The sequence below is a fragment of the Ziziphus jujuba genome, chromosome 2 (assembly GCF_031755915.1).
Source record: "Ziziphus jujuba cultivar Dongzao chromosome 2, ASM3175591v1".
Taxonomy (NCBI): Eukaryota; Viridiplantae; Streptophyta; class Magnoliopsida; order Rosales; family Rhamnaceae; genus Ziziphus; species Ziziphus jujuba.
The window spans coordinates 29661142-29675924 of NC_083380.1; the positions used below are offsets into that span (position 1 = coordinate 29661142).

The following is a 14783-nucleotide window of genomic DNA, read 5'->3' on the forward strand; positions in this document are numbered from 1 at the left end:
GATGCTCATTCCTTGATGATTTGCTACACCTTTTGGTCCTCGTCGGATAATAATTCCATAGTAGCCATCCTTTTCGAATCTAAAATTTGGGAGACCTTGAAAAATATGAACCCAACTAAAGCGCTGGGTCTGGACGGAATGCGTGTCCTTTTCTACCTGCGTTATTGGAATATCGTCAGGAGAGACGTTGTCCGGACTATTAAAATGTTTTTCTTTCTGGTCATATCCCTGCTGCTGTTAATAGAACGTTGATTGTGTTGATTTCGAAGTCTCAGAGGATGGTGGAGTTTAATCATATTCAGTCTATTAGTTTGTGCAACACTATGTATAAGCTGATCTCCAAAATTTTGGCCATTCGGATACGTCCCCTATTGTCTCATCTTATATCTCCCAACCAAGCAGCTTTTTTTCCTGGACGTTGGATCGGTAAGAATACTATTTTGGTGAGATTATCCATACCATGAGGAGGAAAAGAGTAGCCATTGGCCTTATATGTTTTAAATCCAATATGAACAAAGCTTATGACAGGATAAATTGGGAAGTTCTCAATGAGAGTCTTATACGGTTCAGCTTTTCTGGAAGAGTGATTTCCTTTCTCAGTCAGTGCTATTCGAATGAGAGAGCTTCTATTCTTCTCAATGGGAGTATCTACGGAGAAGTTAAAGTGGAGAGAGGGCTTCATCAAGGAGACCCTCTATCCCTTTATCTGTATATCCTTTTCGTCGAAATCCTCTCAAGAATGCTTCACAAGTCAGAGATTGAAGGGAAGATCCATGGAGTGTCTTTAGGAAGAACCGATCCTTCCTTCTACTATCTTTTTTTCGTAGATGACATTTTAATCTTTTGCAGAGCAAATAGGGAGGAAGTCCGAGAAGTGGCTAGGTGTCTTTGAAATTTCTGTGATTAGACAGGGCAGATGGTTAATAAGGCTAAATCTAGTTGTTTTTTCTCTAGAAATGTACAAGGCAGTGTGAAGGCTTTTATAAAAGACCCTTTTGATATTAAAGAATTACCTAAAGAGTCCAAATATCTGGGAAACCCTTTGTTTTTAGGTAAGAATAAGTCAATGGATTTTGAAGAGTTGAAAAATCACGTGGAGGCCAAGCTGTAGAATTGGAAAGCAAAGCTTCTTTCACAAGCTTCAGATTAGTTTTGGTCAAGTCCGTGGTCACGGCAATGCCCATTTATACAATGTCAGCTCACAAACTTCCTCTTCAATGGTCCAGGCATATCGACAGCTTAGCTAGTAGATTTCTGTGGAAAGGAGATGTGTCTAAAAAAGTGTCTTTCATTCCTACCTCCTGGAGTAATGTGTGTCGCCCTTAAAGTGCTGGGGGTTTTGGGCATTCGGAAGCTAGCAGAAATTAAATTAGCTCTGCTTTTTAAGCTTAGTTGGTGTTTGGAAACAAAGTTGGAGCTACTGTAGGTCAAGGCTCTAAAGCCAAATATTTCCCCCACACATCTTTCATGCGTTGTGGTCGGAGAGCCAATTCTTCTTGGCAGTGGAAAGGAATTCTGAGTATATTACACACTCAATCCAAAGGCTTATGTTTTCGGGTTGGGAAGGGTAATACCATAGATTTGTGGGAGGACCCATGGGTGCTTTACTTCCTTAATTTTACGCCAGCTCCAAACCTAAATTTGCAAGTTGTACTGTGCCTTATGGTTGAGTCCTTGCTCTCCCCAAATAGCGGGTGGAATACTTCTCTTTTGAACCAATTGTTTATCAAGATTCTGTGCACAACATTTCTAGAATCTTTTGGGTAAACGAATCTATGGAAGATAAACTGATCTAGATAGCGAGCTCTTCGGGTAGTTTTCAAGTCAAGTCGGCTCATAAGTTTATTTGTTCTTCATAATGGGTTAATCCAAGGTAGTGGAATTTTGTCTGGAAGTCAAATATCCACGAAAGGCTGAAGTGGTTTCTATGGAGGCTCTCTTCGCATTACCTTCCACTGATATCTACCTTAGTCCGACGCAACTGGAGGATTGAGAGTGCGATGTGCCCTCATGGCTAGGAAAATGTAGAGGATGAAGTACATTTGTTTTTTAATGCACTGTTGCTTGGGCCCTTTGGTTAGTCCTTCCCTGGAGTATTAAATGGGACCTTACTCATTTCACTAGTTTGGAAGATTATCTAGAGTGCATAGCCAATCTAGTTGGTAGGCTACCAATTCATCACAGTGACAGTGCCACTTTTCTTCTTTTTGCTGTGAGTCTTTTGGAAACTACTTGGAAAGTCAGAAACAAACTCCTTGGAGAAGGAAAAAGAAGTTTTCTTGAAGAAGAAGCAAAGCTCATCTACACAAAAGTCGACGAATTCTCAACCAGTAGGACTTTAACGTCTATCTCATACCAGTCCTTCGAGCCCCAAGCTGCTGATTGGTCCCCCGCTGGCTTGGGTGCTATAAGATCAATTCGGATGCAGCTTTGGGGAAGGATTTTGCGAGTCTCGGTATAGTTGCATGGGACCATGAAGGACGAGTTCTCAAGGTCCAAGTGCTCAAGGGAAAGTTAGATATTCCAGAAGCTGTAGCAGTTCTCAAGGCTTTACATCTGGCTTATTCGGGTGGTTTCTATAATATCTGGTCTGAGAGCGATGCCAAAACCATCATTCTTTGCCTTAACAAGCCAGGATCCAATTCTATTCACTGGTTGGCACATGTCTTCATCAATCAAATTCTAGAGATGCATCCCTCGTTCAACTCTGTTACTTTTGCTTGGACCCCAAGAAACAACAACAAGTTGGCCCATTTAGCAGTCAGATGGGGCATCCTTAATGATTATTGTGGTTTGATTTCGGCTTTGCTAATCTCTAGTGATTTTGTAGAGGTGATGCTTCAGGAAAGTAGATTGCATACCACTTCCTAAAGCTGTGTTGTTGTCTTTCTTGTACTCTGCCTCTCTTTTGGTTTATAAAACTCCCCTTTTTAGCCAAAAATAAAAAATAAAAAATTGTTACACGTTTCTACTACAAAAAAAAAAAAAAAAAAATATATATATATATTATACTCTAAACAAAATGATAAATATATCCTCAAAATAATATCTAAAAAATAGTATGAATTATATAATCCATTTTAAAAGAAAATAAACCGTATGTGAAAAATAATAGGAATTACATATCCATTTTGACGTTTTGATACCTTTGCTTGTCTGATGTTGGACGTGTAAATTATAATGCATACGCACCATAACAGAGCTGTATAAATATATATATATATATATATTTTAAAAAGAAGAAGAAGAAGAATAAAACCAGGGTAGCTCACTCCTATGTATGACATGGAAAGATTTGCACATAACACAAATATAGAGCAATTTTCCTAAAAGTGTCCTTTCTTTTATGGTTTTGCATCTTACTTCTAGAATAATGTGAGGAAAAAAAATGGAAAAAATAACTTTCAGTAATGTTGCTTATTGAAATCTTTTGATTTGTTATTGTTAATATTTTTAAAATAATGTTTATTTTTTGTAATAAAATTTCAGTGTATAATTTTTTCAACATTATGTGACATAGATGTCCACAATAGAATATATGTAATTACTTGGCTTTTGAACTAGATTTTCAATGTTGTTAAAGCATGATATGCAAAACGCAATAATGCTAAAACCAATCCACGTGGATTAATATTGAACCTCAAAGAAAGAAAACAACATTTCATCTGAACAATATTTGCAATTTTTCTAAGCGTGTCCTTTCGTTGATGGTTTTGCATCTTATTTCTAGAATAATGTAAGGGAAAAAAATGGGAAAAAAAAAAACATTTCAGTAATGTTGCTTATGGAAATCTTTTGATTTGTTATTGTTAATTTTTTCTAAAATAATGCTGTTTTTTTTTTTTCAATAAAATTTCGTTGTGTAATTTTGTCAACGTCATGTGACATAGATACGCAGAACAGAATATATATTTGGCTTTTGAACTAGATTTTCAATGTTGTCAAAGCATGATATGCAAAAAGCAATAATGTGAAAATTAATCCACTTGTGGATTAACCATTGAACTTCAAAGAAAGAAAACAACATTTCATTTAAACAAAAGTTTATAGATACTTATTTAAAAGAAGTACAAAACCCCAGTTAACACTAAATCTTACAACACAAAAACTTTCTTCATGCCATTTTCCTTGAAGATCCTCTAGAGCATCTCTAAGAAGTTCTTTATTAGCCTCATACTTTTTAAAATAGAGAGCCAAGCATTTTTTTAATCCTCGAACAAGCTCTTTAAATTCAAAATTAAAAGAAAGATTAAGGTGTTAATTTAGCTTTCCAAATATAGGTAAAATTGAAAAATTAAATTGTTTTTTTAAAGCTTTCATTTAAAAAAAAAATAAAAACATTTTCCTTTGCACACACTATATTTATGTGCTCATTTATTATTTTACATTTTGATATGCATTGCTATCATTATCTATTAATTTAAAAAGTGCTGTTGGAATGATTTTATAAGTGTAACTCTCTGTATTTGAATTACCAAACCCAAAAAAAAAAAAAAAACACTCTTCATTTTGAAAATTCTTTAATCTGCTATTTACAGTAGAAAATATACTCTTTGAAATAAAGGATATTATTGGAGATACTCATAACTCTCTTTCTACTATGAAAATAGCCAACTCCATTTATTATTTCAAATTTATATTAATTTAGTTTAGTGTAGTACAAGTTTCCATGCAAATATCATAATATTTGATAAGGAATTCAAGTTTAAAAAAAAAAAAAAAAAGATGGAATATAAATAGAACAATAAATGTTTATAGGGACCCCAAAAAAGAAAAAAGAAAAAGCATAACTAAAGAGGATTATTGGAGGACCGTTTAAAGTTTAAACTTTAACCCCATTTTTTTTTTTTTTTCCTCCGATAAACATCCTTTTTATGTGTAAAGATGCTTTTATTTTACAGAGTTCTTAGGATGCTCTTAGCACCTAAGGTACCAAATTTTCTAAGTTGCCGTCCATTATACCTAAGCTGTGTAGACTTCGGCAATTTTTATTTGTTGGACAATTTACTATAAAAAATTATTCTCTATTCTTACCTGTATCAGTTAAATTAATTTAGGTTTATAATTTCTGGATACTTTATAGATACTTTATAGATTATAAAGCTATTCTAGCCATGGTACAAATGTAGCATGAAAGTGATTGGGTTTCGCCCTGCTTTAATCTCAACCCTGTTTCACAAAAATTCTCCTCTCTATTTATTCTATTGTATCAAAAAAATATTAGGTAAGATAAAATAAAATAAAAGGGCATCTAATGCAGTATTGTTAGTTAAAAACAGTTAAAATGCAATATTTGCACGTAAGACAAGCAAAATTAACAATACTATATTAAGCTAGAACCAAAATCAAAATATAATATATATATATATATATATATATAAGCTGGAGTTTTTTTTTTTTTTTTTTTTTAATTTTTTTCCTCCTCATCCTTCAAAAGGATATTCGATGCGGTTGCTGGAAATTGAGTCCATAGCTTCTATGTCTTGCTCGTACACCAGACGGACACCACACGATCTAATGTACTCCATTGTTAATGTCTTCTCATCCAAGTTTGTTGTTGTAAATGAAAACGTAAGCTCAGTGCAGTTATTGTTTTGCAAATCTGCGTCGATTTCATTGCGAGGCACATACAATAACCAAAGGTGATCCACTGGGGAACCCGCTGCTGAGACCACGTCTGCTTTATAAGTGTTTGTTACTGAAAATGCGTAGTCCATTTGGTGAATCACTAAATTACAACTGAAAATTGGGCTTGGTATATGAATGCATGAGAAAAGAGCGAAACCCATCCACTTACTGTTGAACCAATTCGGATCTAGTTGTAACTCTATGCAGGGCTCGAAACTTGGACAAGTGAACCAGGATGGAATTTCTTTTCCAGGAAGAAGAACGTCAAATCTTTTGCTGGGGAGATGCTGAAGGTATCCTTTTAGTAATGTAAATGCTATCCTTTCGCTGCCTTGCCTTCTTGGCAATTTCAAGCATCCCGTGCAAGTTGCAGAACACCCTAAGCTGCATTGCTCCTTCATTAATGGATCAAGACACTTGTCCAGTGATACACAGTAATCAAGGCCTACCCATTCTACACCAGGAGGAAGCTTTGGCAACAATTCTAGATGTCTACAGTGGCTTAAATCAACACAGCTAAGCTTGGATAGTTTATTGAAACCGACAGGCAGGTGAGAGAAATCATTATTGCTGAGGTTTAAATATTCTAAAGAAACTAAGCAGTCAAGATTATCAGGAAATGCTCCATTCCCAAGACCGCAGCTGACTAGTTTCAACTCTTTCAAAGAAAAAAGACCAGCCGATGACGAGAGACCTTTTCCAACAATTATATTCATCATATTGTTCCATTGTCGTCCTCCGCTACAAGATAGTGTTTTAAGGTTTTCAAGAAGTGCCATGGAAGATGGTAGATCTCTGTCTTCTACAGAAATGCCTCTCAAATTAAGCTCCTCTAACCTATTTAAAAGCCCCAAGTCCTCTGGTAAGTTGGTAAGGCTTACACAACCTTCAAGGTTTAGAAATTTGAGAGATTTCAGACCACCCATGCTTGTTGGAAGATTTTGTAGACTATTGCAAGCTTTCAGGTTCAAGATAGTAAGCCTTTCAAGAAGTGTGATGGATGGGTGAATCTCCAAGAGATTCACACAAGCTACAAGAATCAACTTCTCTAGATTTGGAACCACCCCAAAGTCTTCAAACTTTCTTAAATTTGTTGAATAACTTATGTCAATGGTTTTCAAATTGTTTAAAGGCTGTTGTATTGAAATGGGAAAAAACATTAGTTATTTCGTCAGACAAAATATATATTTTCCAAAACAGATTAGCAAAGAACAAGAAATTCTAATGATATTTACCTTGATAGAGTTGTTCCAAAGGTGTTTGCTCAACCACAACTTCAATTCAACAAGTCCACCTCGTTGGAAATTTGATGGCAAATATTTGACAGGAAATTCATGCCACCTAAGGAATCGTAACTCTTTAGAAAGATGTTCAATATTCAGTTTCTGACCATCTCTCATTTCCAAGACAAGATTATGAATAATGAGCAATCTTAACTTCTTCATGTTTGAGAAGGCTTCAAAATTGCAAACCAATTTCTTCGGTGTTAGAAAACAGCATACTATGGCTTCCACTTTTGTTCCCTAATAGTTAAGATTAAAACATACAAGTGAAACATAAAGTGAAACATAATGTGTAAGAGGCTGTATATAATGTACAGCCAAATGCCGCATAAAAACTGTATATATATATAATTTATAAAAACACGTACTTCAAACATGCCAAATGAACAAAATCATCTAAATATATTACTGTTCTAAAAAATAACTAATAATAATAATAATTGTTAAGATGAACAAGGAAACAAAAATATGATAGCCTCAAAATTACAACATACTAAATTTATGAAATTGAAATATTATGAAATACACATGCCAAAAATCATGATTTTAATTATGTGAGAAAACATCTTACCGTGTTATGCTCTAAAACATGACATAAATCATCATAATCCCATATTCTACAGCGTCTTCCTGGTTCATTGCGAGATTTTCCCCGAACAATTTCCTTTCCCATCTCTTGCAATAAGTCATGCATCCAAAGTTTGTCATGATTGTCAACATGTAGGAGAGATTTATCAATAAGAATTTTTATATCAATTTCTGGAAAGAAACCACAAGCATCCATAATTTGAATAATATTATCTTTTTGAAATCCATTGAAGAAGCATGCAATATCTAGGAAAATACTTTTCTCTGTTTCCTCAAGTCCATCAAAACTGATTTGAAGTACTTTCATAATCTCCATGTTTGGATACTCCTTCAGCCTATCCAAAGCACTTTTCCATTGATTTACACTTTTTCCACACAAAAAGGAACCTAGTACTTCTAAAGCTAATGGAAGACCGTTAGCATAATCTATCACTTGTTTAGACAAGTTCTCATATTCCGTTGAAGGATGAGTACCTTTGAAGGCTTTGTGAGAAAAAAGTTGAAGACCTTCAGCATAATTCAATTCCTCAACTCTATATATTCTACACTCTATATATGTACTTAGAAGCAAACTTTCATCTCTAGTAGTTACAATTATTCTGCTTCCAGAGCCAAACCAATTATTTTTCCCAGCTAATGCTTTTAGCTGGTCTAATTTGTCAACATCATCAAGGACAACAAGTACTTTCTTATGGCATAACTTACTTCTTATCATGTCCATTCCTTTATGAATATCCCTTATTTTTGTAGGCAAGCCATTCAGAATGTCTGAAAGGAGAACATTTTGTAAATACACAAGACCATTTTTCTTATTTTCACAAACTTCTCTAACATTTGAAAGGAAGCTGCAACCTTCGAATTGAGAAAACATCCGATCATAATAAGCTTTGGCAAGAGTTGTCTTCCCTATTCCACCCAACCCACAAATTCCAATAGAGTGAACATTATCCAATGATGAAGTACAAACACAAACATTTAGTTTCTCTAGTCGTGAATCTATACCAAAAAGGTCCTCTGAAATGTTTAACTGTGCAACACCAAGTTTATCTGATACCTTCACGATAAAGTCTTGTATAAATTTTGCTTCATTCCTTAGAAATTCAAACATGAAAACCATTGTAAGTGAAAGTATAGCATTAAGTTTATAAATGTAATTTCTCAACTTAAATAAATTTGTACAAAATTTTTGTATTTTGTTAATTATCTCTTATATTATAATGGGAGACATGCACGGTAATATGGAAAATGCTACCGGCCAGTTATCACTTCACCATATAAATTTTTGATTATGTATTAAGGTAATTAACACTAATACTTGTCACCTTCTTAAAGACTTAAAACCGATTTATATGTTTATCCATGTATAAAAATAAAAATTCCATCTGCAACAATAGATAAGGCCGAATTATCAATTAGTCAAACCATGTATTTGAAGTTTATTTGGATTAATCGACTATATATATGTGTAAATGTTTTTAGGAATTGAAATTCTTACAAAAGAAAAATATAAATATAAAAAGATATATGTTTAAATTTGTTTTTTTATTTTTTATTTTTATTTTTAATGCTAATAAACATATCTGTGTGTGTGTTTGATAATTTCTGTTAATGCATCCCTCCAACCTTTTATATATATATATATATATATATGCACATGTATATGTATGTGTCTTCTTGTTTCGAAAGTAAATCATAGATCAAAAGGGAAAAAGGGGAAGAAATAGATAAAAGGAAAAGGACATGTATATATTGCCTACCCATCATGTAAAGCGCATCCAGCAAGACTGGCAACTTGTGTTAAAGCATTCCTCCATCTCTGCACCTTTTGACTAAAATCTTGTTCATATCTGTGGAATGGTTCTCCAAAACTTCCAATCTGCTTCCTTACATGAGATGGATCCACATGGTAGAAAATTGGCAGAACAATCTGTTTATAGGCCTCCCTGCATTCGAGAATCTTGACAAGTTCATCCAAACACCAACTCGAAGAAGCATAGTTTTCTGAGAGAACGACGACCGAACAGCGTGAATTTTCGATGGCTTTCAACAGTTCTGGGGAAATGGGTTTGCCTCTCTCAAGTTTATCATCGTCTAAGAAGGTGTAGATTCCTTTCTGACAAAGAGCTGCATAGAGATGACTTGTAAAATTGTTGCGGGTGTCTTCACCCCTAAAACTCAAAAACACATCATATTCTGTTCTAGGAGACGAAGAAGAAGAAGAAGAAGACATTGAGTAAGATCTTTTCCTAGTTGCAAAGTAGAGAGATAATAAGAATATAGCTCAAAGGGTCTATATAATTATCAGAGAGGTCAGATTTGTGCAGTAACCGGACTTAGAAAAAGGAATGCAAATTAGTAACACCTATGTGTATATAAAATTAAGCCCAGATCTGCCCATATGATTCCATTCATATTTGCAAGTGGAAGAGATGATAAGAATATAGCTTCAAGGGCCTATATAATTATTGGAGAGGTCAGATTTGCCCACAGGATTCCATATATATATATATATATAAAAATAAGCCCAGATCTGCCCACAAGATTCCATTCCAGCTTTACGCATTTTAAGGTTTACTTTATCATAGGGCTGCACATTGTGTAGGAACCTTACCGGAAACAAGGAAAAAATAATAAAAAAAATAAAAAAGAAAGAAAGCGTGTTTCGTCCATTATTTCCAGGAAATTAGGTGCTCAGTTTTCCTTTTCCTGTTTGGTCTGACTTGTTTCTATATAATTATTATTTAACAAAACCTAGTGGCTTGGTTTAGACCAACAAAATTGTACATTTTAAAAATCGTCTATTCTAGTTTTATAATTACCTCTCAACTATATATAAAAATGTAGGGGAAAAAAAACACAATAATGATATAATTTAAAATCTCCATATTACCTCTACTAATAAAACAACATGTACATTTTAAGGGTAAATTTTGTCTGCCTCTTTTGACGTTTTGATCAAAACACATTGACAAGAACTACAACGGAGCCAAAAAAATAAAAAACCTGCAGTTCCAGAATTCACAGAAAAGATCATGGAAAATGATTTACCACTTAAGAAGCTTGGCCTCCTGCTTCCAAACGATTTGAGTTGTATTTGTATCTCTGCCCCTCTATTGTGTTTTACTACTATGGAGTCCTCTTATCATTTGAGCTGCACTTCTGGGACAACTCTCTGTTGTGTATTGTTGCCGTTTAGTTCACAGGCAATTCATCATACGCTGGCAAATGACAGTATTTTTGGGAGAATCAATTAACCAGTCCAATTGAAAGGTTCTGATTATTTTAGAGCAACCCACATTTGGAAGAATATTATGTCTAATCAATCATAAATCATATAATCCATAGAAATTTGAATAAAAATAATTTGAGATTGAATTTGGAGAGCATCGGTTTTGAATTGTTTAATTAGTATTTAAAAGTATATTTTTCATCTGTTTTATAATACATTTCTAAAATTACTATCATTTTGCATGAAAAAGTATCATGGGTTCTTGTATGGTTAAAATATTATATTGATCATTCCATTTGTACTGGCCCGACTACTGGCTATTGGGATGGGGCATAGTCCATGGGCTGGGGTTCTGCTCTTGAAGAGCTACATATTCGTTCAAGTGGGGATATCATAAGTGGGCTTTATGGTTTTGAGTCATTAGTTTCAATGGACATTTGGCTTCCTTGCCGGTGTTTGACCTGGAGGGACAATATTGACTTAGAAGGCTTTAAAATTAACTTGCCAGTGTTTGACTTGAAGGGCCAATATTGCCAGTGTTTGACGTAGGCTTAAGTTGTGAAGCCTTTTACAATTAGAAAGTTCAAGAACTTGGAGAGAATTCAAACTATTTAAATGCTTGTTGGAAGCTTTTCTAGACTATGGCAACGAATCAGATTCATTAAAGTAGAGGGTAAATTTTGTCTATTTGTCCCTTTTAATGTTTGATAAAAACACATTAACGAGAACCTGCTATCTCAGAATTACACAAAAGATTAGGAAAGGATCTTAATTTTACTGAACAGAGAATCAGTAAACAGAGATTTTATTGAAGTAGTATCCAATTAGGTCGGAGAAACAGTTTCCGGTTAGTAATGGACAACTTTCATACACCTTCAGGATATATATACATATATATGTGTGTGTGTATATATATATATATATATTTTATTTTTGGATCAGTTACGTATTTCTAACAAAATAGTTCATCTTTTTGGGTAAAAAAATAAAAAATAAAAACGAAGGCAATTCTTGCACTCTGCTACCACGGGAGAAAATCTACACCAAGTTCTATAACACTTAAAAGTACTTTTCCCCCTCCTTTCTAGACTACGAATGCTCTATTGCTCCACTTTTAAGAACAACATTCTATATATAAACTTACTGCTTTGTGATTAACATGTATCAGTATCCAAACAAGGTTCAATGATTTAATTCTTAGTTTTACCCCTAGATCTGTTCATGACCTGCGGTGTACATGAGTTTCATGGTGCTTTTTAGATTGAAAAACAATATATTTTGGCAAGTTTGAAAACTAAAATGCCGAAAGAAAGTTTAGGGATTTACGGTGGTAATAACCATTCAAAAAGTAAATGATAACATTTTCCTTTGTACACTATTTCTCTATGGTCATTTATTATTTTACATTTTCCTATACACCACTATCAATAAATTTTAACTTAAAGATTGTTGTTAGAATGGTTTTATACATGTAAATATATATCTAGATAAGTTGTTGCTCGTTGAAAGTACTTTGATATCTCTGCACAATAACAAACAGGTTAATTCCTCAAATCTCTCCATCAAAAGTAATTTGGTTGTTTTTAGTTTGCTTATAACTATGGTATGGAAATGTTGTAATTTTCAGTCTTCAGTTCTTTTTTCGGCCATTATTATTATTATTATTATTATTATTATTTTCACCTTCTATTTTTGATAAACATGTAAGTGGAGTGAAAAAGATACCGGTACATAATGTAAACTGTTCAATTTAGCTGCTTAGGTTATATTTATAAGTTGTGGTTGAAATTCCAAGCAGATAAACACAATATTTCTTTATCCTTCTAGTATGATGCCAATAATGTGGAATTTTTTTTTCACCAATTTGGATTGTATATTAAGTTAATTGTTTATTCAGTTTCCTTTTCACTACTGTCTTTCTTGTAGTCATAACTCATGACCAAGCTGTTTATTTTTTGGCACCTCTGTCTTTTACTGGTTCCTACTTTGTCATATCCGCTGTTTTACTTTTAATTTTCTGTACCTTGTGATAAACAATAGTTCTACAAATCACCCTCTATTCTTTAAAGCCCATTTGATTGGTGGACCTATAAGATATATTACTGGATTCACTGGAATACAGTAATGGAAGCTGTATTGAGTTGGGACAGATGAGGGTCCTATGCTGTTACTGGAAGATAGGAATTTCCTTTTTGTTCACTTCCTTCCTTTTACTATGGTTTTATCTACAAAAGTGTCTTTTAAAGTTAAGGTCTTGGTATATATGATAGATACAGATATTTTTTCCATGGACATGTCATTTCTTATTTTGATTGAATCTTGAATCTATGCTTACAAAGTTTCTCATTTGTAGGATTGCTACATTGACATCTGCTCCTCAGAGTTTCTCAGCCTTTTTTTTGACAATTTTGATTACCAACATCTACTGCACCATTTTGTCAAGGGATTGCTTGTTGATGATCTATGTATTTGAAATTAACTATGTATTATATAAGTTAAAACAAATTTAACCTGTCAGCTGGATTTACATTTCCATCTCATACTTATATATTGTTACGTTGTATTACATAAATGGAGGCACTGATACACATACATGATGCTTGTGCCTCTACCAACATGAATTGTGCATATATTATTCAAACTTTATATTTTAAAATGTAAACGGAGCTCTCTTTGATTAGAATGTAGCAGAATTATTTCAGATCACTCCTCTAGTCTCTTTCGTTCTATATGTATATATATATATATATATGCTATCATCTACAGTGCCGTTCTTGATCAAACCTCTTTGCACACGACAAAATATCTTCTGAATTTAAATACATATTATACACACTTTTATAAAGATCATGCATATATATTTAGCATAGAAGAAATCGTGAAGAGAGGGGGGACTCTGGAACTAAATAATAAAACTCATTGAGAGAAAAAAAAAAAAAAAAAGAGGGTTAATGAATATCTAAATCCATATACTATATTACTCCTAATATATATATATATATATATATCTGTCCCATCCCATACATGATCATATAATGTGTGCATAATTAGCGACTCCAAATCTTTATAGACCTACTAGAACTCCTGTTCCAAACGTATATTGGCCAAAGCATGCCATGTAGACAGATAAACTGGAAACGAGATGCAAGGCAATCATTGTATCGTACAAGTTCACTTATTTTACTTTGTATTTCAGTATCAAGATTAACGTAGCTATAGGACATTATATATACATATATTATATTAATTATCATTCCTATATGACTCATAAATCTTACCCGTTGAAGCATAGGAAAATTCTACCGTGTATGATGAAATGCAAATACTATGTATTTATTCTATACATGTTACTAATTGTCTGATTGCTAGATGTGTGTTTTGTATTTTGCTTATGCTATTTTAGTAGTCATTGGAAAAAATATCAACATAGAAGTAAATAAATGTATTACTGCAATACTATGGTCTCATACATAATATGAAAATAGTTGCAATAACAAATGGAGTGTTTGACTTAAATTTTTTTTTTTTTTTTTTTTAAGGTTACCGACAAGCAAAATCGATATACCGATAGTCCCATCGGCAAATAAAAATTTATATTTATGCTTGTAAAAGGATTGAAATGTTTTATTTTTTCTTATGATCTTTATCCATATCAAGTTGCACTAAACAATTTCTACAGTGTTATATATAACATCAAAAAATAATAGTAATAAAATATGGATTTCATTTTGAAAAAAATTAATAGGAAATATTACCAACTCACTCATCAATAATGCCAAAATGACCTTCGATAATGAAGAAAGTTCAAATTTTCTTTCTTGTTTGTTAAAATATTATTGTGTATTTCTTTTTTATTTTTCGTATGATTTTATTATTACTAAGTTGCACTCAACAAGTTCTATGGTGTCACACATAATTTTTCTAGCAAGCTTGTCAAATATTGAAAAAATTACCGACGGAATCCATCGACAATATCAATAGGGTCTTTGATAATTATGATATTATAAATTTTTTTGTCATTTTTTAAGGTATTATTATGTTTTTTTCTCTTTCTT

At 33.1% G+C, this 14783-nt stretch overlaps 1 protein-coding gene across 1 annotated transcript; it reads right to left on the reverse strand.

Annotated features, from left to right (window-relative positions):
* Nucleotides 1–5231: 5231 nt before the first annotated feature.
* Nucleotides 5232–10009, reverse strand: LOC107419559 (disease resistance protein RUN1-like). The gene is made up of 4 exons (XM_025073459.3): nt 9257–10009; nt 7483–8590; nt 6864–7151; nt 5232–6761 (listed from the first exon to the last, which is right to left on the reverse strand). Exons 1-4 carry the CDS (start codon nt 9727–9729, stop codon nt 5424–5426), a joined length of 3207 nt encoding a protein of 1068 aa, XP_024929227.3. The 5' UTR covers nt 9730–10009; the 3' UTR covers nt 5232–5423.
* Between the last annotated feature and the right edge of the window lie 4774 nt (nt 10010–14783).

What these genes read in the sequence shown, in the direction of transcription:
- LOC107419559 (XM_025073459.3), bottom strand. Translation starts at nt 9,729, where the DNA reads ATGTCTTCTTCTTCTTCTTCTTCGTCTCCTAGAACAGAATATGATGTG. An exon ending in GGATGCGCTTTACATGATGG is followed by an intron (nt 8,591 to 9,256) that starts GTAGGCAATATA and finishes TGAATTTCTAAG; the next exon opens with GAATGAAGCAAAATTTATAC. An exon ending in ATGTTTTAGAGCATAACACG is followed by an intron (nt 7,152 to 7,482) that starts GTAAGATGTTTT and finishes CTTAACTATTAG; the next exon opens with GGAACAAAAGTGGAAGCCAT.